The sequence below is a fragment of the Cylas formicarius genome, unplaced genomic scaffold, assembly GCF_029955315.1.
Source record: "Cylas formicarius isolate icCylForm1 unplaced genomic scaffold, icCylForm1.1 PGA_scaffold_10__41_contigs__length_53128322, whole genome shotgun sequence".
Taxonomy (NCBI): domain Eukaryota; kingdom Metazoa; phylum Arthropoda; class Insecta; order Coleoptera; family Brentidae; genus Cylas; species Cylas formicarius.
Window position 1 is genome coordinate 408022 of NW_026844214.1, and position 27528 is coordinate 435549.

A 27528-nucleotide genomic window follows, 5' to 3' on the forward strand; every position below is an offset into this window, starting at 1 on the left:
CCCTTGAAAGTCGGCTAAAGCTCTGGAGGTGTCGTATAAAAACGAAAACAACATTCTCCCAAAGACTTTCTTCGGCGGATATACAAGAAGTGTTACGGCATGTGCAGACTGTGAAACAAGGTGTAATGGTGATGGTGATTAGTTGAAACAATTTAACCGTGCGCTCTGATCGTGTTTACCGTTCGACTTGCTATTTGGATTACAGATATCATGGTAAGAAAACGGTTTTGTGTTTTACGCAAAAAATATTTCGCATTGCCTTATATTATTTTATTTTATTTAGTAATCGACAGATTCATGCTCAATGGCCTTTCAAGTCAATATAATTTTAACAAATACGGGCATGAGGCTAACCATAATGATTATTATCGCTAAAAAAAAGCAATTTAACTGAGCTGCAATTAACTAATGTTTGTAGACCAAAATTACAACCTATCTAAAATGTCTCCATATATAAATCGCAATTAATCAAAACTGTTTGGGTTACTCTGGGAAGCTCAAACGCTTTGATGAGCAAAATCTACACTAAAGTGTAGTTGATTAACAAAGATGAGGAAAATCTATTCCATCCCATTATAATTGATACCAAAATATAACTTCCGCGATTTTCCTCTCTGTGTAAGGTACCTCATTATTTTTGCATATCGTTTTTGTATAACCCATAAAAGGGGCTCCATATGATACAATAACAATGTTCTAAATTACTTCTGTCGTATGCAATAAATAAGTGAAAGATATTGTAACATAACATTTATTAAACTTAAATTTTAGTTCAACCTATTTCCGAGTTAAATCTACTAAATGTATCCTATCACATCCATAGATGGAATACTGGGAAATAAGTTTTGTACATCAAAAGACAATGAGTAAGATTACGTCTAGTGAACCCCAAATTTACCACTTGATCATAAAAATTTAATCTATATATATATATATATATATATATATATATATATATATATATATATATATATATATATATATATATATATATATATATATATATATATATATATATATATATATATATATATATATATATATATATATATATATATATATATATATATATATATATATATATATATATATATATATATATATATATATATATATATATATATATATATATATATATATATATATATATATATATATATATATATATATATTTATAAGTACTTATGATTGAAAATTGATCCTCCAACGATTTTTTAAAATTTTGATTTTAACAAAAAAAAAATTATAATGAAAATTCTAAGCACTTTTAATTAAAAATTGGATTAAAAATCAACCGTGAGATAAATTTATGAAATTTTCAGCATCCATGGTGAAATGTCTATAATTTAAGAATATATTAACAACTTAAAATTATTTGTTAATTTTCGTATTATTAACAAACTTATAAGTTACCAAATGAAAATTTAACTGATTTCTTGGTAAAAAAAATAATGTTTTTTTTATCGGTCACCTGCTTCATCCATTTAAGTTTAAGATTCCGGAAGAAAATTTCACTGCTCTTCATTAGTTTAAATAAAATAAATTTATTTATGACAGCGCGCTGCGCTACCGAGCGTGTCCGACTGCATTGAAGGTTTTATCAGTGTTAATTTAAAATTCTATTATTACTTACGTTATCTTATTATAATTATTATTAATAAAATTTTATTTTTTTAACAATGTTATAAATAATACTATTTTTTTATTATTTTTACCAAACAGCGTAAATTTAGAAAAAAATAATCAACTTTAAATTTTTAAAACTGTTATAGTCCATATTTATTTTTTCTAGGTAATTTAGTAAATCATTATTTTTAAATTTACCAGTCAACACTCCATCTTTAGTTAACAAAAGAAAAACCACTCCGTTACGATTTTCATTTATTTTTCGCGTATCCTAGTAAATAACAAAATCATTTTAGAAGTCATTCCTGTCTATTCGTGACATAAGTTTATACGCAAAGCGTGAAATAATTATTAAAAAAAAAGCTGAAGTGTTATTGAGTTGTGTTTTTTTAGTTAATATTTTAGTATTATAATTTTTAATTGTAATAATAAAATTTTCTGTAATTTAAAATGGGTAGGGTGAATTATGAAATTCTGTGATTAAAAAATTAGTTTTAATTATCATTTAAATATGATTTGGCCAATTTAGTTCATCATAAAAATGATTTTGGTGTTGTTGCTGATTGGACTTTTTTCGCTACATCTCACGGCAAAGGAGCGAGTGATCGCTTAGCAGGGAGTGTAAAAAAACAAGCTTATCGTGTTAATCTTTCCCTTTTTCAGTAGGCCCAAAGTTCTTTTAAAAAAAAAAATAAATTTTTACAAAAATATTACAAACCATTAGAAAACAAAAATTTGATAAAAATAATTGACGATCAATTTACAATTTAATTATTTAAGCTTGTTTGTTTTATTCAGTATGTTATGATTGTTAATATTGTTAAAAAATAAAATTTTATTAATAATAATTATAATAAAATAACATAAATAATAATAGAAATTGTTTTATAATAATATTTTGTATTATTATTTTAAATTATCACTGATAAAACCTTCAATGCAGTTCGAGACGCTCGGCAGCGCGGCGCTTCCACAGCGCTCGGCGTCCGGCGCGCTGTCATAAATAAATTCATTTTGTTTAAACTAATGAGGAGCAGTAAAATTTTCTTCCGAAATCTTAAACTTAAGTGTGTAAAGCATGTGACCGATAAAAAAAACATATTTTTCTACCATGAAGGCAGTTAAATTTTCATTTGTTAACTTAAAAGTTAGTTAACAATACGAAAATAAACAAATAATTTTAAGTTGTTAATATATTCTTAAAGTATGAGCATTTGACCATGGATGCCGAAAATTTCATAAATTTATCTTTTACGGTTGATTTTTAATCCATTTTTTAAGTAAAAGTGCTTAAAATTTTCATTATAAAAAAAATGTTGATAAAATCAAAATTTTAAAAAATCGTTTTAGGGATCAATTTTCCATCATAAGTACTTATAAAAAACATATATAGATTAATTTGTTATGATCAAATGGTAAATGGGGGGTCCACTTGACGTGATCTTACTCAATAGTGTTGCGTTAGAGGGGATTTTGATATCTTTAATTTTGTTGATTAATTCAAAAGAATTTTTTATTGCAAATTTTGGTTTAAAATCTGCGTGGAACTAATTATGCTACACACTTATACACATAAAAACACATTTTTGTTGACAATTTTGATATCTTACATACAGCCACAAAAAGAAGAAAATTACATTTATTGGAAGCCATGGAGATTAACAAAATGAGACAATCAAATGTATTGCTTAACGGTCAATTAAATTTCAACTCTCCTTTATTGAACTTAAATTCTCACAACAACATTAATTAATGGTAGTTTGTAAATATGAAATTTGATAAAGACGCGGTGTAGTCGAAACAATTGTCATGTAAAAACACATAATTTCGTGAAAATCCAATCTCTTGTTTCATGTTAAAAGCGGGTATATCAAATATACCACTAGAAAATTTAAAGAAGAAACCTCTTTATGCAGCAAATAGATTTTTGGCAGATGGCTTACTATTAAATCACCTTTAAATCGACATATTTATTTTAAAAAAATGTTTAAAAAATAGTACTGAAAGGGACTAAACGACATTTTTTACAAATTTAACTACACTGAAAATCATTCTTCTTAATAACGTTATAATAATGTTAACGGAATGAATGTTTATTATTATAAAGATTTTTGACAAACTGGTGATGTCAATTAAGCACTTGAGGAAAAAATAGAAGCCAAAAAGAAAATGTGAAGCAAGGAACTGAGGACTATGACAGAGACCGCAAGTGACAAAGACAGATTCCAGCTGGTTGTCGCTATCATAAAGTAAATCTAAATAATCGCAATATTATATGCATAAATTTTTATTTGTTATTTAGATGCCCAATAAACTGATGTTTTTTTCCAAGTTTCAACTCCTTAGCTAATAGATTTCCTTCTTTCGGCTTTTCTCCGGATTTTGTACTTCCCTCTCTCTCTTATTTGTTCTATTAGGTGCTTTGTTCTTTCTTTTTCTACTTTTCCTTCGGCTAACAGTAACAAATTGCCCGAGGCACGACTAGAAATAAAAGCAATCACAAATTATTATGCACAAATCGGATCGAACGGGTCGCGATGTTTGTGATAACGAAACGCACGGATAATATTTCGTTCGGGAATTAAATAACTATAAGAGTTAAGTAAGCGTTTAAAATTACCATTTCCTACTGGCTTATTTTATTTTTACGGCGGTTTTGGGCCTTATGCAACAGTTATTCGCGTAACGATTACGCTTCGGAGCAAAACGTACCACTGTAGGCTCGGGAAACAATAATCGTATTAATTAATTGTATCGGTTTTATGCAATTTCCCATAGCTGACAATAATGCGTCAATAATGTATCAAGATTATAAAAATTATTTACACGATTAAGAATTTAAGAAGCCAAAGTGTAGAATGATGCGGATTAATGAAAGATTAATAATATAATTAATAATAACAATGAATTAATAAGATTCCGTTATCAAATTAACCAAGTTGATCTATAAAATCTACATTGCGATGACGAAGAAATAGCGTGATATAATTTTTTTCCATGCAGAATATTAATATTTTTTACATAGGTATTTTAGATCGAAGTGCGTGCTGATAATTCAGCCACATTGTGGTCCGTACATTTCGTACTTACTAACATGTATATCAATTATATTCCTCTTCGAAATGGCAAAACATACACGCAGAGCTGCAATACTAGGAATAATAAAAAAGGACTATTTCTTTTATAGTCAGGCTTACGTCTACGCCTACAACGTTATCAAGATAAATTGAACGCAATGTATGTCCAAAATGGACATTCAAGATATTGAATTTATTTCCATATTGATATTATCCGACAAGTCTTTTAGATTTTTGGCCATAACCGATACACCCTGTACATAATCGAGGAAATTACAGAATTAGAGATTAAAACCCTGGATCTCCCACATTTCCTGGTAGATGAAGTTTTCCAATACAGCAAATTGTTTTCGAGAGAATAATATGGAGAAAACCGTAAATACAAATAGTTCTCGATATGGAGTATAAGACTGCTTAAACCAATTGGCTCTACTTTTGACGAATTTTGATTTAAGGCTAATAATTTAATTGCAAAAAGAACAATTTTCACAGTCTTTTAGATTTTTGTCTATAGATAATCGAAAAAACGAATGAAATAAAAGATTCGGTTCCAGATCTGCCGCGTTTCCTTGTTCAAGAATTTTTGCGATCGTTTTGGGGAAAGTAATATTTTTGTGGAAGTCAAAATAAACCAAAAAATTTTTTCAAAATTTTTCAAAAAATACTTGGCGATGTTTGATTGCGCCCCACTCCTAAGGTTTGAGTGAGGTTATGGACTTCTACCGGCCTGCCAAATAGCTTGAAATTTAGGACACCTACCTCACTGTTTAATATAGAACAAAATATAGCGAACACCCTGTAGAATTTGTGAAAACATTAAATAAAAATATTTTAGCTGTGTATATGCTCCGTATCGCTTTGTACCAGAAACTGAATGCCGATACACAGTGTTCTAATTATAGCAAATTTTCTTTAAAAGAAGAACTCACTTTTTGGATTTTCCAAAATTGCCGACGCGCCCTGCACACATTTCATATTACATATCATATATCATTCATATTATTACTGTTGATACTATGGAATAACAGCACATATCAAAATGTTTAATACACCATCGGCAGAATTTATCTGCACAATTTACCAGAAGTATTGCCGAATTGATGTGGTTTTGTAGGTTATGTTTCTACAGAGGTCTATAAAACGGGGGATTTATGACTCCGTATAACAGAAACTGCGAAATTTTTTATCAACACATGATTGTCAAATTAATCGTATTTTTCAAAGTCTTCGGAAGCAATCACTTCGAACCGACATCGAAATGCGCATTATTTATTTTCCTTTTCTATTATCCACGGTAGTTGAAGGATATCTTGTTTTTCAACGCAAGTACGATACTGTTTTTCTTGAATTCCTTTCAACGTCCGTTCTTTTAGATAAATGGTGAAAGACAGCTAGCTACCTTTTTAGCAAATCGGTATAAGCGAAAGTTGCCTCGAATAAGCTTATTGTTAAATGTGTTAATAATCGGACTATTTGCAATGTCGCGTTTTTGCAAAATTTGAAGTGAAAGGAGTAAAACAAAAACCGTCGCTGTGTTGCTAAACCGAGCAGTTTAAAATGCACTTAAAATTAACCAAAACGAATCAGTTGTTCAAAATGTCGAAACCAAGTCGCCATGAATTACGAGACATTAGAATGACCGGTGTTCAAAACAAAGGGACTTGATTTATTGGAATGAATATTTGGAAAACCCAGTTAAGCAGTTTAAATAAATATTTACTTTTCCACCAGATGGCATTGCCTGATATGAAGATTTTGTTTTACACCATCAGGTAGTCAAATACTCAAAAAAAAAGTTATTATTAATGTCTTATTATACAGAATTTATCAAGTAAAACCGCTAAATTATTATTTAAAACGTCATTTCACATTTGACGAAATTTCTGATTACGCACCGATCTAGCGTGCGGGCAGCGTCACTTTACCACGTCAAATTCGTTTCCCATGAATCCGAGCCACTTCGGACATTTCCGCTGGTCGTTAAAACGATATATGCCCTTAAAAACACACAGCCGAATGTCCGAAGCAGGTGTGTACCTGCAAGTTGCACAGTTTGAAACAGTATTTTTGAGAGGAAAAACAGATTTCCGGTCACAAATTCGCAACAGGGTTAATTTTTTGGGTGCTGGGTACATTACCACGTCAGTTTCTTTTCCCACGAGTCCGAGCCACTTCGGATGTTTTCGGAGATATTTCAGATATGCCAGTGAATGTATTCGTATTGTTTCGCGAAAATGTACCAAAAAACTAACGGTCGTAGTAAAAGTTCGGTAAACGTTTTAACTCACTCGTTTATTCAACACTCCCTCGGCTCGTGTCAAATAAACTCATGCCGTTTACCGCACTTATTCCATAATATACTATTAAAATCAAAATTTAATTTTGTTTTTATCTTTTACTTTTTTTACAGTGCGTTGGTTGGGACAAAATTACCCATCGGCGAACATCACTACGTTTTAATATTTATTATTGTCACTAATTTTTGCATTAACAAGTAAGTTTAATTAACTAACCCGAAATTAATACACGGTTAAATACCAATCTTATTAATTATTGAATTATTTATGTGATTAACTGTGGAAAATAATCAGTATTATTCTTCATTCCTAACGGGTCGATTTCTTCTAGGCACTTTTAACAAACTTAAAGCAGGCAGGCAGTCAAGAGATTGTATGGCAATCCTGATTATAATTTTTTTAAATGTCATACGTCAATTGAGTTATTGATTGAAACTAATTTTTAATGACAAAAAAACTGGTAATATAATAATAATATCAGCAATGTTAGCTACAAGGTAATTTAGAATCCTTCGATTTTATATATAATTCTTTTTCATTTCATTTTACTTATTAGCATGTTAAAACTATAGAAAATGTATCCATCAGTGATGGCAATGAAATATAACATGGAATAACAATGTTACAACATAATATTGAGAACATACAATTTACATAAAACATAAAGCATAATACATAAAATATAAAGCGCTTAGCGGGCATCTGGACATATATTCAAGCTGGACTAATGTTATCACAGAAAGTGGGGCGTATAGTTATTGATATCTTGAAAAAGATAAACTCCTCTAAGCTGTAAAAGGATTGCTTTTAAATTTACCAAGTTTTTGAACCTGTCTATTGGGAGTTGCTTCCTCTCGGACTTAAGTTTATTCAGAAAATGGGTGGAGTGGTAATTTGAACCTAGCTTACTCTCATTAAGGCGGAAGAAATCAGTTCTGAGGTTGTCCATATTCCGTGTTTTCCTGGGGATGAACATTGTTCACATGTAAAAAATCTGTTTGATTCTCGACCCCCCCATTTACCACTTGATCATAAGAAATTAATCTATATATATTTTTTATAAGTACTTATGATGGAAAATTGATTTTAACAAAAAAAAATTATAATGAAAATTTTAATCACTTTTAATTAAAATATGGATTAAAAATCAACAGTAAGAGATAAATTTATGAAATTTTCGGCATCCATGGCAGTGTAAGAATTTAGATCTAACACCCTCTCTGTATTTGATGTTTGTGATATATAAATATATTGTTCTTGTTCTTCCTCTCACCTCTAAATATTTCACAACATCTTTAATTCATTCCGTAGAGGCCTCCCCCCGTTTTTTTATTTCCCCCATTCTTTGTATATGCCCCTACCCCTTAAACGTGCGTCTCTATATTTGAAATCTCTTGAAAGCAGGAAAAATTTTAATTTTTGTGACAACCAAATCAATAGGTAAAGAATATTAAACACCAATTTATTTTCATATCTAAACGCACACGCACACAAACGCCGTAATTCTTTTTTTTTCTTAATATTACATTTCATCGCAGCCGGACGATATTAAGCTCTGACGTCTAATACGTCCTTATTTCTTTTTTTTATTTATTAATTATTTATTTCTTCTTCTTCTTCGGAGTTTTCCATTTTTCATTCCATATAATGTGATGTTCTACGTTATGTTTTTAATGATTCTTTTTTTATCTTTTACAGTCAGAAAGTTGTCGCATAACAGTCCAATTCTTTTGTGCTTTGTTTTCCTCGTCTTACTTTTTTTATTACATACATAATTGTCTGTTCTACCAATATGTATCTCAAGTCTTTCTCTTCTTTGGGCTTTCTTATTACATACCCCATGTCTTCTTTTTCCTGTGCACAAATAACTTGCCAAGTTGTCCGAGGAGTATTTTTTACACCATAACATTACATAAAATTTACCACACTTATTAAAACAAAAATAATATTTGTAAAACGAATTTATTTCCCCGAATATGAGAATTCGTTGAAGCATTAAAGGAATGTTCATACAATATATTTGAAAGTAAACAACATGGGATTGTTCGATCTACATTATACGCAAAGCGGTCGAAACTACACAGGCGAAAAGCAAGTTGAAGTTGCCATTTCAGTTCATGATCATACTCGGAAAATTAACCATAGAGACCGTTACAAAAAAGTAGGTCAACCGCTTAACATAACTATATTTTGTTATGTCACTTGCCTTTTGAGGTATCTTTTCAAATTTGGAATATATCACACTCCCATCTTAAACACAGGTTTGGTTTGAAGCTTATTTTATGAAATATTTTTATTTTTTTGGCCTTGTGTAAAGATTTTTTAACAATTGTTTGATTAATTGAAGAAAACAACATATAATTATGTGTTTTACAATTTTTGTTCGATTCGATTGAAAAATCTTAGCTTGAACGAAACAAAATCTTCAACTAATTAAGGCAAATATTAATAACTACGCACTATTAGAGAAGTGGCTGAAGATGTCGGCATATTGGCTCGTTCAATGCATTTTTTTCCGAAGTTTTGGGAATGAAATGTGTAGTAGCAAAATATGTTCCGATACTGCTTAATTTTGAACAAATGGACAATCGAATAAGCACACCAAGAGCTGTTAAACGACATCAATGATGATCCTGCTATGCTCAAAAAGGTCATAACTGGTGGGTATATGGTTATGACGTTGAAAACAACGCTTAGATGTCCCAATGGAAGAAACCAGAATCGCCAAGACCGAAAAAGCACGTCAAGGTTTTGCCAACTGTTTTCTTTGATGGCGTAGTACTTCAAAAGGTCTTAGCTCAAAATCGTACCGTCAACAAAAAAAGTTATTGTCTTGAAGTTATGTGGGATTGCGAGAAAACAATTCATGAATTTTGCTTCGCGATAATGCACCTGCTCACTCATCGTTGGTTGTGTTTAACTTTTTGGATAGAAAGAAGACCAGAAACTCAAGAAACCCATGAAACGAAGGAGGTTTGGGAAAATAAAGACAAAATCGCCGGAAGAAGTCAAGGCTGTACAAGAAGTACCTCGACCATTGGAAAAAACGTTGTGACATGTATATTATATAAACTTATAAGTCACCTTACTTTTTGACCAGACCTCGTATAATGAAAACAAACGATCAAAAGAAAAGTGACATAAGCAAACTCCTGCGCTATAATCAAGTAATAACTCTAGTCAACGTGGAATATTTTTTTGCATGGAAATATTGAGACGATTATGAACAGAATTAAATATCGAGGATACGTGGATTTTAAAGTCACGTAACGGTAGATTTGATAAGGTCAAAGCCGCACACGTTTTTGTTAGGGGGCGTGCCTAATAAACATTAATTAGCTATGGACTGTTCATAGATATAAGAAAGTGACCAATTGCTTTTGAATGGGATTATCCAAGGGTGGTCATTAACATACAATGCAACAATATTATTACCTAAAGTTTCGGAATTTAAATTCAGGTAAAATTGTAGTCCGTAATAGAAAATTATTTTATACCTACCTGTGTTTAATATTCCTTGGTTTGGTATACTACTTAGGTTAAGTTTATTAGTAGTCATTCTTATTTCGTGTGTAATACAGCGTGTGTTGAATCGTGTGCGAATTATGCAAAAATCTTTAGAAGAAAATTCCAACATCAACTGTATGGAAAATTGTGAATAATCCCATTTCAGCCAGGAAAAAAAGAAGCGATGCTGACATTTCCTCGAGTGTAGATAAAAGTGATCAAGATATAATACGGCGTAAAATTTACCAGTTATAGGAGACTATGCCTGATTACATTAGATATCTTAATTAGGAGGCTTGAAAAAGATGAAACCGGTGTTAAATGTGGCAGAACTACCTTATGAAAGTGTAAACTTGACAAAAGGCAAGTTTTAATGGAATCTTTTAGAATTCGGAAATGGCGACTGGAATATCCAGAAAGAATTGCGATTTACAAAGAACAACAAAGGCCAATTGTTTATCTGGATGAAACCTGGTTCGACACTTATGATACCTCGGAAAAGGGCTGGGTTGACTCAACTGATAAGTGTAAAACAAACGCGCTATCAAAAAGAGGTAAAAGAATATCTATTTTACATGCTGGCTCAAAAAGATGGTTGGATTCCAAATGGACTTTCTCTGTCTGCGAAAAATATTAAAGATTCTTCTCTTGATTACCATGAAGACACCACCGCTGATTTATTTGAAAGTAAGTTTAAAAACAAACTAGTTGTAATGGACAATGCAAGTTATCACAGTAGACAGTTGACTAAAACCTCGTCCTCATGTGACACAAAAGCAACAATCCAAAACTACATGTATAATAACGACATTTATTTTCACGAAGATTAAACCAAAAAGCAATTGATTGAGGTTCTACAAAGCTTGAACCTACATTTGGATCCCTCCACAAAGTTGGGCAAATTCGGTTAAACATATAGAAAAAGCAGAACAATCGTATATCCATATTGCAAATATTATAGAACAAATAATAATTAGAACAGGCGATGATATCGTTAATGATACTGATATATTATGTGAATAATTTTAAGTAATTTAAGTAGGTAACAAAAATAATATGTAATTTTATTTTAGATTTAAACATAAATACATAAATAAATAAATATTGTTTAGTATCTTTCCTAATAAAATCCTAAATAATTAAATTCTAAGCAAAGTACGGACCTGTTCGGCCATATTTCATTCTTACAGCTTGCCCGGGTCTTTCTTTAATTCGTATCAGTTAGTCACTTTCTTATATATATGAATAAACTTTACCTTTTAATGGTCTCGGTATAGCATGAGAAGAAAACTGCCTGATTTTCAAACTCTCAATATTGATTTCCTCCTTGCTACTGTCACTTCCTGGAAACCGATTTATACAACGGTAATTCCCAGCAATGCAATGGAAAACAATATATTTTTGTTCAAAAACCTATAATTATTTCGATCACAGCGAACGAAAAATGAAAATAACGCGGGAAACGCGTGTTTTCGCATTTTTCGTAAATTTAGTAGACATTTAAAAAAAAGATATGTTTTTGAGGTTAAAACGACAATGTCACCACAGTTTTATATACGTGTTATTTTTTAGTCATAAAAAAGGTGCAACTATTGAATGTCAACGGTATTTGGTTTGGTACTGGGTTATTTGGAGTTACTATGGAGTAAAAATATTGTAATAAAATATACTGTGGTAAACGTATACTATACTTTTTCTACCACCGTTAGGTTTTGAGAACATTTTCGCAGAACAACACGAACACGTAACCGTCAGAATTGACAAACGTCAAAATTCAAGCCGTGCTCTAAAATCCTGGTTAAACGCTAGATCGGTGTATAATTGGACATTTTAGAGAAGGGAGTAGAAAAAATATTAAAAAAAATTGTTTCTACTCCCTTCTCTAAACGTTGTTGGCAGTAACTTTTTGGTCCAACGGTATAAATTTCATTTAGGGATCATTTAGGTAACCATGATAAAAACAATCTTTTAAAGGAGGCATTTTTAAAAACACTCAGCATAATTAAAATTTTATTAGTATCAGCGTTATAACACAACACACTTCATAATCTAACCCAATAATTTTGCGGACTTCAGATACTTACAAATGACCTTATAGCAAATACAACGTGATTATACAGCTATGACGCTTTGTCTGCTTTTTAAATGCTACAATACGAAAAAAATTAAAATTATTCGAAAATTGTTTGAAATCTAACGAAAAGCCAGTGACTAAAGTATAGTCTGTCTCAATCTTCATCGTGTTGGCTTTCGGTGGACCCTCCCAAAAATGCTCGTCTCGTATACAAGTATAATATATTATAACAATTATGACTTTGACGTTTTAAGTATTTTAGAGTACCTTAACCTCAGACCTTCGCAGGACCGTGGTAAAATTCATCCTAACAGATGTTTATTCTGCGTTAAGTAGACCTTGCTTGAGATGGCCCGTAACCAATATTTGTAGAAACTTGAAATTTTTATTTGAAACGTAATTGGACCGTTTTAACACGTTTCAATAATTGCTCGGCGAAAAAGATTGAAGACATACTTATATCCCGCTTGTTAGTGTAGGTAGATAAATTCTTAGGACGGTCCTGGAATGGCTACGGGTAAAAGTATGCTCGGCAGGGGCTGCGGTTTTGGAGTAATAAACACTAGGTAAAGTTAATCACGGGCTAGGTTGTAAAAGCACTATATTTCTGGTCGAAGTATACCAACTTATTTGAGCTACCACAAAAATTTTAAGCTTTAGAAACACCGAGTGATACACGATGTAGAGAATTGCTAGAGAATTTTTTTATGTATCATGGGGAAGATGCCCTTCTCCAAGGAATGGTGAAAATACGAGGCAAAGTACGAGATGCGTATTGGCATACTAAAAAAATTCAAAAGAAAATGACCGATTATTTGAAACATTAAATAAAATAATTAAATATCACAGAACACATATGTGTATGTCGAAAAATTCAAATCGAGATATTTAAAGCCATAAAAACAGTGGGGTAGCGGGGTTACTACATCTTGTGCCCCCCGTCTAAAGAAAAGGAAAATGAGATGGGTATGTGACGCTTTTCGGTTGTGCAAGAAATTCTAATTAAATTCTATTCTATGGTATCTCGCCAGTTGGTAAAAAATGTACGATACAGGATCTCTCGATGCGGAGAAAAGTAGTACTCGTGTGCAAACGCCCATTTCGAGTAAACGCGAATGTCCCGATTACGAGAAGAAAGTCGACTAATTTACTATGAGCGGCGAACAGGATTTTTAAATGCAAACGCTAGAACGCGATTTAATTGGCGGATTCGCTTTTTGTACGCTCAAACGATTGTTGTTTTCAGGGGCAATCATTAACGTCCATATTAATAAATGGATATATCTTTGTTGGACAGTGATGTTTTCCTGAAAAATTTAATTTCATCCATTATTATTAGATGTAAATATAGTATTTGAGTGTTATTCTAATATATGAAATATATAAACGAGTGGAATCTCGACTGTTGTACTCAGAGATGTCTTCAGTGTAATAGGCAACCGCCTTTTAGACATTATAAATACTTCACTTTCTACCGGAGTATTTCCGTACGAGTGGAAGCCATCAACTGTGATTCCAGTTCCGAAGGTTCAAGGCACAAACCAGCATGGAGAATTTAGACCTATAAACACTGTTCCGGTTTATGAAAAAATATTTTAGTATCCAATCAGTCTGGTTTCCGTCATCGACATTCGTGTGAGTGTGATAGTTAATATGTGACATTTTTCTCAAAGCTGTTGATAGTAATAATCATATTTTGGCTGTGTTCTTGGAGAGCTTTCGAAACTATTGATAGGTTTATGTTGTTAAGAAAAATGGAAAAGCTAGGCATACGAGGTTCAGTTTTAAATTGGTTCAGATCTTAAAAATACTGTCTGATACTGTCGACACAATGTATAGAGTGCCGCAAGGAACTGTACTGGGGCCTCTATTATTCCTATTGTATATTAATCACATAGTTAAGGTCATTAACGATAGTAAAATCGAATTATTCGCAGATGATACAATGTTATATATACTTGGTAAATTTTGTATTTTTGGGAAAAAAGAAAATTTGAGTACTGTTAATATAGAAAACATAAAAACTGAACTAAATAATGACATGCTAGTACACCAAAATAATAATTAAGTACCTTGGAGTCATGTTAGACTCAGAACTAACGCTACCTGCTGATTATGTAATGAGAAAATTTTCACAAAAAGTAGGATTTGTATATAGAATAGGCCATAGTCTTTAAATGTTCACCAAATACCTTTTATATAACAGCATTACGGAACCTCATCTCAAATTTTGCTCCACACTCCTGTATAACTTACCGAATTCAAAATAGAGCTTTAAGATCGATCTTAAAGTGTAAGAGATACACTCCTGTAAACCTAATGTCAAATGTTGTTAATGGCATGACGGTTAAACAAGGAAGTATTTACGATGCAAATATTCTCTTGTATAAGTTAAGAAATAAAGTATTACCTGATTACATCTGTGACAAAGTAAAATATTTTTTCTACTCCCGTCTGTAAAATACCTAATTACCCACCGATCTAGCGTGCGGGAAGCGTCACTTTACCAAGTCAGTTTCGTTTCCCGTGAATGCGAGCCACTTCGGACATTTCCGGGATTTTACCGCACGGATTTGGACGCAATCGGATGTTTTCGGAGATGTTTCCCACGCTTTGAATTTTGACGTTTGTCAATTCTGACGGTCATGTCAGTGAACGTATTCGTGTTGTTTTGCGAAAATACACCCAAACTAACGGTCGTAGAAAAAGTTAGTATGCAACACGTTCGGTCAACTTTGGATTTTAAGTGTAAATCACTGTTTCATCTTAATTTTGCCTATATGTTGATTTCTGGTTATAGTTATGTTGTTTGTTGGTTATTTTCTTATGTAGCATCCCAAGCTAATAAAGAGATATTATTATACTATTATTATAACAAATTTTAGATTAACATTCAAAGAATACATTCTATTATTCTGAAAACTATTTAATAGGCGAATATAATATTTTTCAGAGCTGTATTTTGTCATTTTATAAAATCCCAGTTTCCTTTAGATCCATATTTTTACATTTTTAAGAAATTTCAAATAATAACTGCAAATAAATACGGAAACTATTATTATTTTATGCAAAAATACTTTACAAAAATATAATTTATTATTTTTTAGTGCAGTTATTTTATATTCTCTCCAGTAGAAACGTTTAGTTTTTTATGTTTCTACACTAAAAATTTAAAAATACGTTTTTAAGTTGTAATGTACCTGATTAGTTTTTGCGTATTTACTCTCACGTATATAAGGAAAGATCAATAAAAATAAAAAAGCCACCGAAATGGAGACGGTTGTTTGAAACGCTATTGAAATAATATTTTTGAAATAAATTATTTATTGGGTTGTTTTATAATATTTCTTAATTTCCCTGGCTATCTATCTACAATTTTTTGAACAACTTGTCTATTGCCATTTTTTTAAATACCATTTGGGAGGCAAAACATGCTATGAAAGAATGAACCATATTAAAATCACAATCAAAATTTCACAATTGCTTGAACACTTTTTCTTCTTACATTTTATGGCTTAACCAACTTTGAATATGCAAATTTTTGTATTTTGTAAGAATTGCTTGTATTGTATCGCTATTATTAGTATTATAAGTATTTTTTACAAATCTTCTTGTTTCAGTTTCAGTTATTAATCGATGCTTAATTAACGCTTCTACTTGTTTGAAAATACCCCACAGGCAATATCTACTTAATGCAGAATAAACACCTGTCTGCGGTAAAATTACTGTAAAACACCTACAACGTCAAAGCCATAAATGCACTATATTTTTGGTCGTACCACATCGATTCAAATTCTATAAACGCGCTCTTGGCCGTGATGTCAGCGCTTCCTGCCAACTATCAGCCGCAAAAGCAGTTATATTTGATCATATTTATTGGTCGTGGCTTTTGCTAAATACTAATTATTTTTCAACGTGTAAATTCTTTTATTTATATAATTCTCAACTTTAGAAGATTACGATTCTTCCAAGGTATCTGTGAGCCTGGGTTGCAATAAAACAAGTTGAAAATTAGTTATTTAAGAGATTTCATAAAATTCATAAGTGCTTATTTCATTTTTTGTATCCTCATATTTATCTGTCTATATTTCCACCACATCAAACACATTTTTTTCAATCTCTCCAATGTATTTCATTGAAAATTTCGTGTTGAAACATTTTCCATGCCAGTTTTGATTCTGTCTCAATTATTTTACTGCGATGCTGGATTTGCCTGACAAAAATATACCGACTTTTAGTAATTATTTTTTTAGAATGCTTATAGTTCAACTACATCGAGTCTCATTCACTAACATCTTTTATGAGATTCATCATAACGAAAAGCCACATGAATACTGAAGATTTGGCAATATTCATAGATAATAATAATAATATTAATAATAATAATAATAATAATAATAATAATAATAATAATAATAGTAATAATATTTATTTAAATCAATAAAAATATACAATTTAACAACTTATTTAAACATTAAATAAATATTAATACAAAAAAACACTTATACTTGTGGGAAGGGGTGAGGGTTGGTCGGTTGTTGCTAATAGTTGTGGTGGATCGAATGATCTTGAGCCGACCAATTTTCGCTAATATGAACCTTGAATTTTCTTATGGGAATTTACATGTAAAAATGAGAAAATTTATTCTAGAACGCACATAGCCTATCGCTCTGCTCTCAGCTCTGCGTAAAGACCAGCAACTGCTTCTAAACAATAGTTTTATAGTAAGGTTATTGTTTGTAGGTAGTCGATCATCATAATTTGAAAAGGGCAAGTACTGTGTTTTATCTAAGTTGATTGTTGGAGCCAATATTTATTTATTACATAACCCGAAGGATATTTTAACAGAATCACAAATTTTAAATGTATGGTACAATTTTGTGATGATAAGATGCATAGCCGGTATTTCCAAATCTACTTCTTGTAAAACTAAGGACGACTTCAGAGCTTCTTATGTGAAATATAATAGTAATAAATAAATAAATAATGGAAATAAAAATGTGCGATAATTTATGTGCATTAAAAAAAATGTTAAAGGAATATCTTGTGATTAAATGCCTAGAAGAGTACTTTAGTCTTTTACAGATTGTAGCCTTGGATTATGGGTCATTTAATTTTATTTTATTTTTTCTGGCAATTTCCTATACAAATATAGTGTTTGTCGAAAAAATATTATTATTATATTCGATGGATGCTAAAACAATTACGCATTGACTGCCGAGCGTTTTAAACTGGAAAATATGCCGCAAATGGCGTCACACTGCATGGTTGCGCAATGCGATTTACAAGCTCTACTCGGCGCACTTATATCTAGCAGGGAGATAAATATAGTCCTTGTCTGAGTTCTCGCAATAGTCGCCATCGTTTCATAATGGGCACTTGTTATTTTGCCGGCGTTCAATTGATTTCGGAACAAAGCCGTTACGAGCTTTTTACAGGACAAGAACGTGTCGAATTTCTTCATATTCTTCCCCGAATACAAACGTTTCATCCGGCATTTTCGAGCACACAGGCAACCCATTGTTTTCCTTCCATGTTACGATTCTTTTCGCCAAAATTTACCAGCCGGTATAGTCTGTGTGGTCTGTGTTGGCTTTCGACGGAACCATCCCAATAAAACTTTAAAAATGTTATTGCTAGGGTTCGGATTTGTATGCGCAGAAAATACTTAAAATATGCGCATAAATATGTCTGGTTTGAAATATATGCTTTTTGCTGTTTTTTGGACATCCCTATGAAAAATTGTGTGTCAAAAGATCCGCAAGACCCAATGCAATAAACTTTTACTCTTGACATTTTTTAAAAATGTACAGGGTGTGGCCAATATTCGAAAAAAACTGAAAATGGGGTTTCTTTTTTAATGAAAATTTGCCGTAATTAGAAGATTGCGATTCAAAAGTCAATTTGTTTTACCCCATAATATAGCTCGTGTAGCCAGCTAAGACTTTTGCATTTAATGTTTTTACCTATTGTACAGGGTGTTCACAATATACCGTGCAATATTATAAAACGTAATAGGTGCCCTAAATTTGCAGCTACCGGCTTCAGATTTAGCAGAGAAGCACAAGTCAGAGCCGCATTTAATTTTTTTTATTTTTTTTTCCGGTTATCTTTTTTTTTTTCAGAAAAGAATTATTTTCTTCAAAACTATTATTCCGATCGGCAACATTCTTTAACCGGCAGACGCGGAAGATCCGGTACTATAACCTTTATTGCGGGGATTTTTTTGATTATATACAGGGTTTTTCAGCTATGGATAAAAATTTTAATGACCTTGAAAATTATCCGTTTCCAGAGTAAATTATGAGTCATAAATCAAAATTCTTTCAAAATATGGCTAATTGGTTAAAATAGTGGTATAGGCCACATCGAGAGTAACAATTTTTTTATTTTCGGTTTTCGTCTATTTTGAAAAAATCCAAATGAAAATCACCATTTCTCGGCCTCAATTTAGACGCGATGACGTTATTTACTGTTATGACGACTGCATGGCAACTATTTTCTCTAAAACCATTTACTCTATTGAAAAAAGTCATATATACATATATATATATATATATATATATATATATATATATATATATATATATATATATATATATATATATATATATCTATATATATATATATATATATATATATATATATATATATATATATATATATATATATATATATATATATATATATATATATATATATATATATATATATATATATATATATATATATATATCTATATATATATCTATATATATATATATATATATATATATATATATATATATATATATATATATATATATATATATATATATATATATATATATATATATATATATATATATATATATATATATATATATATATATATATATATATATATATATATATATATATATATATATATGATGACACTATATTCCGGGATATCATCCGTTCGCTCGTTGAACTCCGACTGGAATCCTGCATCCGACTGGAATCCTGCAAATCTTGCATCCGACTGGAATCCTGCAGACGTTTCGCCAAAATCTCACTTGGCATCTTCAATGCTCGCGCTCCGAAAACACTTCGAACACTATATATATATATATATATATATATATATATATATATATATATATATATATATATATATATATATATATATATATATATATATATATATATATATATAAATCATAAATATTGATATAGAAATCATTAACAGGGTGTCCTTAGAACATTCACTCCATTTAAATCCAAAAAAATCTATAGCAATGTTCTTTGGTAGGCCCGTGGATGTTGATCGATTATCGCAACTAGTTGAAATAAAAATATCGAATGTGTGCGTTCCTCTGAAAACGGAGGCGAAAAATCTTTAAAAAAAAAAGATTTTATGGTCAACGTTCCACAATGTATTAAAAAATCAATTTCTCACTTAAAATGTTTATATGATTCTAAAAATATTTTATATCAACCACCACTGTGCGGCTACCTCAGAACGGATTCAAAAAATCCAGAAATACTGTCTAAGATTCATTTTTGGGATTATACGCGGCAAACCTGTTAATCATAAACTGAAGGAAGTCCGATGGCTTAATATGAAAAATCGACGATATCTCCATAAATGTAATCTTTATCACAAAATTATAATATTGAAGTCTCCACGTTATCTTTTCAGAAAAATAAGCTTTTGCACTGACGTTCACAATTTAAATTTAAGATTTAAAGGCGTGCTCACCCCTTCACCTCACACCTCTGGAATTTTTGAAAGATCCTTTACATATGACATGGCTAAAACATATAATGCCTTGGATCGGTCGCTTAAATTGCTAAACAAAACTTATTCCACACACCTGCGTGCAGTATTATTATTATTAAATATTTAAGTAATGTCTACTGTAAACTATTTCCAAAGTGTAAGTCCCTCCATTTGCACAGATCGTACTAGGTATTTATTTATTTTTTTATGTGTATTTTTTATGCCTAGCGCTGGTGCCTTCTTCTTAGGATAGCTTTAAAAACGGAGGCACAAAATATCTTATTTTGTTCATCTGAACCGTGTCCTTTTCATTGTATATCAATACGTGAATAAAATTGTTATTATTATTATTATTATCTTGCATTTCTATACAAAATAAGAGAAATCATATTATAATTAACCTCAATAACGACTCTGATAGAGAAACACGATTATATTTAGACATTTAGAATAAAAATGTAATTATGTATAGTAAAGTAAAATCAAAAGTCAGAGCAGAAAATATGACTCTACTTTAAGTACCAGCGTAATAAATTTGATAAAAAATGTAATTAATAACATACCAATTGAGGGCTCGAAAAATTCTGTATAGTACATGATGAGTCCGATAGTGAAACCGAATTGGAATTAGAAATTTAGAATAAAAACGTAATTATGTATAGATATTCCTAGCAATGAATTTATTGTATATAAGGAAAAAAATATATATTATTTCCAAAACCTTTGAGAGTCCGTCCCTCTTATTATGTCCTCCAATACCTACCGGACCCCAGTTTTATTACCGCCGGCAGGTAACTTCCATAATTGCGGCCAAAAGCCGGTACGATGACTATAGCGGCTTCGTTCTATACCAGAAACGTTCTTTCTCTTACGCGGTCTAATAACCCGAAGTCCTTCGTTGTTTCAGATTCCGCGGGAAACTCGACGGGCGGTCTTGACCGGTCTGATCGTCGTGTTGATAGCCGAGACGAAGTCTCAAGCCGACAAATCGTATGAGGAAAGCGACTGGATCCCCGTGACGCCCGCCGTCCCCAGAGGTAACCCCGAGAAAAAAGCTAGCGACCGGGTCCTGAGCCTCGACGCGCCTGCCCAAAGATTCGTCACCAACGAAGATTACGCCAACGTAAAGCGGCCGCAGCCTCCGCTGCCGCGTCAAGAGCAACAGTTCGCGCCGTACAAGAAAGCGGCGGACGGCGCGAGGCCGAGGAAAATCAAATATCAACCCGAATACAGGTTCGAAACGCCGCCGCCACCTCCGGTGAAAGACCAGCCGCAAATAAATTACTACAACACGGAAGCCGTGAAGCCCTACCTAATCGAACAACCTCCTCCGTCCATTAGAGAGCAGCCCGAGATTAATTATTACAACAACAAACCCCACGCCTCTGGGTATTTCGTAGATCCAGCACCGCAGCAACCAAATTATTACTTAAGCAACCAGCAGCAAAGCGGTCGTTACGTACCTGTGCCGAGCGTTAAACCCCAAGCCCCGGCCGTCGACGCTCCCAGCCTTTACGACCAGTACAATTTGCCGTTCAACAGCAGCTTTTACCATTCGTTAAACCCCACTTCTATCAACGACGAGCTTTACCGAGCCATAAATGGTTCCCTACCGAAACCACAAGAACCTGTCGACGTTCTTTACATACCAGCGGATAAGCCTGCCTCTCGAGACGCGATAACATCCGGACAACATCCTTACTACAACGCCCCTCAGCAATCTCGTCCATCTTTCCCCGATAAAGGGGAGAGACTGGCGCAGATCCAACAAGACTTCACCCGGCAGGCTTTGCAAGCGCACAGGCTCCAGCAGCAGCTCGACCAAGGACGAGTCCCGTTGGAAATCGTGACCACTACGACCACCCCGAAACCGAAGAAGCGGAAACCGCATCAGCCTCCGCTAGCGGTGTTCATGGAGTCCGCACAGCAGCGGGGCGACGTATCGGAAGTCCTGGAAGTTCTGAAACGAGCCAAATCGATCGCCGTGCAAGACACGATATCGAAGAACTCCCCGAAGATATTCATCGGCCCGTCGAACCTCGACGGCCACGACGGCTACCTGAAGTTCCCGCTCCCTTATCTGAACAACGTGGACGGAAACAGGGTCGAGAAAAAAATCGATCAGCTGCCGTTCTTTGTAGCGCCGTTAAGTTACAAAACTCCCCAGGGGTATTCGAAGATACCTCTACCTTCTCCCCACGTCGGTTCGGTGGTGGTGTCGACGGCGGAGAAGCCGACCACTCCCGGGCCGTTCAACCAAAACTATAATTCGAACTTGTACGCACCGAAACCCCCGGATTACGGCGGATACGCCAATTTGCAACAAAACGCAGGAAATGGTGGGGTTTCGTACCAAACCACAACGCCGAATAGTTTCAAAGAAGGGTCCCCCAATATAAATTACAACGTCCCGTACCAAAGTACTACGACCGAAAGGCCCGTAAATTCTTACAACGTCCGACAACCTGAAGTTTATAATTTGCAAACGGACACGTTCGAGCAGGGCACCGGATCGACTGCAAGTCCTGCGATCGAATTTAATCGCGAAATTTTCAATAACCAAAACTACGAAAGTCAAACGGTCAAACCTTATAAACTACCGGACATTTTATCCCGGGTCGTCGTGCAAAACCCCGAGCAGGAGCAAAAAAGACAAGGTCTGCCCGAAATAAATCCCCTGGAGTTGGCCATCACCGAATTCGAACTGGATCAAATCAACAACCAATACGCGGAACCTAATAAGAAACTGGTGAAACATGCGAACGCAAAAGGCCAGACCAGTTTCGAGTACGACAATATTCGGACTAGCACGTCGGTGCCGATCCCTAGGGGTAGGGTGCACTACGAAAACCAGCAGACCACGGAAAGACCGCAATCTACCAGACGTAGAGGCAGAACGCGACCTCCTTCTCGAACGACTACGACTCCTACTCGATCGACCGAGGTTCCGGACAAGGAACGGTATACCGTATTGGAGGAATTCGTCGCTACCCAACCAGTAGACAATACTTACCAACCTGTCCAGTTGGACTCTTCGAGAAGGTCGTCGACCCCCGTTCCCGAATACGCTACTTATTCACAGTATTTGCCTCAAAACGCAAACCCGCTGCAACCTGAGGTACCCAGAAGGACATCGACGACAGAGAGTCAGGCTAGGTACCTGGTGGAACAAGACGAACCGTACGGAAGACCCTACGCCGAGGCAGAGAGAACTCAATCTAATAATCAATATGTATTAGAAACAAATACAAAACCTTATTCCGAGTCCCCAAGAAGAAACCCTCAGGAAAGTTTAGAAATTCAAAACGGGACGACGGACTTTAACAACTACGAAAGCAGATTCGAGAACTACAACAACAACAAGCAACCCGAGAACGAGAACCAGCCGTCATATGACCCCGATCTAAACAACAAACAGTTCACGCAGGAGATTTCGAGCTTGAGCGGGAGCGGCGTAGACCAATTCCAACCGGAACTACAGAACGTATATCAGACTCAATCGCAAGCTAACGAGGACGTATCGCCGGGAAAATACGTAGAGCAGCCGAGCGCGCAAGAAGAGGTCATCAGAGATAACTCCGAGAGGTTGAACGCTCCGGACTACGAAGACCATTTCATCAATCCCTTCGAAGATCAGGCGGTGCGTTCGCTTCTAGCTTCCAATTTGCTAGTGCCTTCCACACACCAACAGAGTCAAACGACCCCCACCGAAGTAGAGGTGGAAACACCAGCGACAAGCGAAAGCCCGAGATCTACGACCACGCCTCGATCAAGGGGACGGCAACGTGGAAGGCAGCCTTCAACTTCCTCGCCCCGAAGAAACGTCAGTAGACGAAGACCTTCGAGACCTTCGGCGACCGAGAGGGTCGATTCAGGGTCGGATTACTCGTCCGGGGAGTCCGTAGAGACCGCGAAGTTGTCGAAACCCCGATTTAGGACGAGAGGTCGGCCCCTTCAAAACGCCATCGCGGAAAGCAGCTCCACGACCGAGAACGAGTTGAGTTCGGTCAAACAGCCCACGCTAGAAGGCGGCTTCGAGGCTTCCTTCAATAAGGACCCCGAATCCTACATGCGGTTTACGCACGTCGTGGAAGATCAACAGATCATCACTGCACCGCCACGGGAGGAAGAAGGAGTTAAAGAATATCACCAAGTGTACAGCCTGCAGTCACCCAGTTCGACCGATGGGCCATCAGTTGTTGATATGGAGATCAGGCATCCGAGTGTCGAGGAAAAGCAAAGAAGCTCGGATATAATAACCGCGGCGGATGAAGACGAGCAATACGTGCATTACAACGCCAACATCAGGGCTGGGGGCATCTTGAATAACAACAAGAACGAAGAAACTACTCGGCAAGCTCCGAGAACCAGAGGAAGAACTCGAGGCAGGTCCAGGTTCGCGTCGAGTACTACTGCAAGACCTGCGACAAGAACCGTCAGTTCCACGTACCGGACGACCACGCAGGCCCGAGAAGAAGCCGAATTCTTCGGGTTCATCAAAACGCCTAACTTCGGGGCGCAGAGACCTGCGGAAGCAACGGCAAGGAATGAAGAAAGCACGGTTCAGTTCGTAGGGGAAATCAGGCCCAAATATCGAGACAACCAAGAAGTGCCGAGGACCAGGACGAGAGGAAGGACCAGGCCGCCAACAACCAATGTTTACAACCAACGGCAATCGGACAACGAGGTGAACGGTTCCAGAAACACGGAACAAATAACAAGAAGGACGGAAGTTAGGACTCGCGGAAGAGGTTCGACGCACTATCGCAATCCGGAGAACGTGAAAAGGGAAAGCGACGAGGACGCGGAGAACGGGAACTACCCGGAAAAGTTCCTGCAACGGCTGGAAATTGCGAGACCTACGTCACACTTAACACAATCTGACGATGATCAGTCCCCACACGCGTCGATACACACACCTAAAATCCTGCCGAAACCTGAAGGATGGAACCAAATTGAGTCCCAGGAGAAAACGAGAGTTTGGCAGAGTCCCGCCACGGAAGCGGCGGTGGCGGAAGAAAATAGTGAGGAATCTGTGAAGAAGCACGCGGAAATCGAAGACCTCGTCAAGTTGGATAGAATCACTACGTCTGCGGAGGAGACTGTCGAAACATCAACTACGAGAAAACCGGGTAGAAAGAGAGGAGTTTGGAAAGTAATCAGACACAGGGTCGCCGATCCGCTGGAAACGGCAGAGTCGCAAAACTACCAGTCGGTATTGAACGCTTTCGAGTCTATTCAGAAGATCGAACCCAAACCGGAAGCTACAAGCGAGCGAAACGAAGAAGAAGATAAGGTGTCGGCGGCTACGTCCACGGAGTCCTTTTTCGATGCGATTTACGAAATGTTCGACGTCTTTAAGGATCAAAGCAGAAACGAATCGACCGTGACGTCGAAGTCCACTGACGAACCGGTAGTCGTTGCGACCACTACGTCGGTGGATCCGACTTTTCCGGAGGAAATCACCGAAGATTCGGTAACGTCGACCACTCAAACGGAGCCGGACGTAGCGGAAACGACGACCGACGTCCTCGAGGATCTACGCGACGGTACCGAGCTGTCTTCGAGTACGATACCAGAGAAATTCGAAGTGGAACCATGGGAAATGAAGGCGGTGAAGACTTCCACTTCTACGGAAGTTTCTCACGAAACGGAAATCTGTTACAAGGGTCGTTGCGTAAAGTCGAAGGGTAGGAAAGGGTATAAACATGGTATAGTTAAATAGGTTTATTGTAAAGGGTTCTCGAATAAAGTGTACATACAGAACGAATGCGGAGTGTGAGATGCGAATGGCACGAAGATGTAGTCAGGAACGATGACGCGAAACTATTTTCAGCGTTGTTATAGTTTTATTTATAAATTTACTCCTCTGACATAGATTTACTTCCGTTTTTTTTTATTTATTATTCCTCTGAAATTAAATAAAACGTAATGCAAATTTGTGTGTTTTATTACATTCTACGAAAGCAAGATTAGAAGCATATAGATAATAGAAAGGCTATCATTCAGATACAGCTTTGTGTGGAAAGAAAAAAATTTCGAAAAGACCGGATGAGCGATCAAGATATAATACGGCGTAAAATTTTCCAGTTATACGAGGAACAAAGCGTGCCTACATTAGATATCTTAATTAGGAGGTTTGAAAAAGATGAAACCGGTGTTAAATGTGGCAGAACTACCTTATGGAAGTGTATTCAACACATGGGTTTTAGATTTTAAAAAAATGACAAAAGGCAAGTTTTAATGGAATCTTTTAGAATTCGGAAATGGCGACTGAACTATCTAGAAAAAATTAGGATTTATAGAGAACAACAAAGGCCAATTATTTACTTGGATGAAACCTGGTTGGGTTAGGTTGACTCAACTGATTAGTGTAAAACAAACGCGCCATCAAAAAGAGGTAAAAGAATAACTATTTTGCATGCTGGCTCTAAAGATGGTTGGATTCCAAATGGACTTTCTCAGTCTGCAAAAAATATTAAAGATTCTTCTCTGGATTACCATGAAGACACCACCGCTAATTTATTTGAAAGTTGGTTTAAAAACAAACTAGTTCCAAACATTCCTCCTAATAACGTCATTGTAACGGACAATGCAAGTTATCACAGTAGACAGTTGACTTCCTCACAAAAGCAACAATCCAAAACTACATGTATAATAACGACATTTATGTTCACCAAGATTATACCAAAAAGCAATTAATTGAGGTTCTAGAAAGCTTGAACCTAAAAAAGTATTATGCAAAAAAATCTAGGGCATACAGTTTTAAGGCTCCCATCTTACCACTGTATATTTAATCCCATTGAACATGTTCGGCACCAACTGAAATCTGACGTTCGTAGTAACAATGTTTTTCCCCGTATTAACTCCAATGTTCTCAAACCTATATAAACCGAAGTTTTTAACATCCCTCCACAAAGTTGGGCAAATTATGTTAAACATATAGAAAAAGCAGAACAATCGTATATCCATATTGCAAATAATATAGAACAAATAATAATTAGAACAGGCGATGATAGCGATAGTGATACTCATATATTATGTGAATAAATTTAAGTAATTTAAGTAGGTAATAAAAATAATTTGTAATTTTATTTTAGATTTAAACATAAATAAATAAATATTGTTTAGTATCTTTCCTAACAAAACCCCAAATAATTAAATTCTAAGCAAAGTACGGACCTGTTCGGCCATATTTTATTC

The 27528-nt window shown here is 34.7% G+C and overlaps 1 protein-coding gene across 1 annotated transcript; it reads left to right on the forward strand.

Annotated features, from left to right (window-relative positions):
• Positions 1-26263, forward strand: LOC132703886 (uncharacterized). The gene is made up of 2 exons (XM_060673405.1): positions 1-213; positions 21233-26263. The coding sequence occupies exons 1-2, from the start codon at positions 211-213 to the stop codon at positions 26048-26050; spliced, it is 4821 nt and encodes a 1606-aa protein (XP_060529388.1). The 5' UTR covers positions 1-210; the 3' UTR covers positions 26051-26263.
• Positions 26264-27528: the final 1265 nt, after the last annotated feature.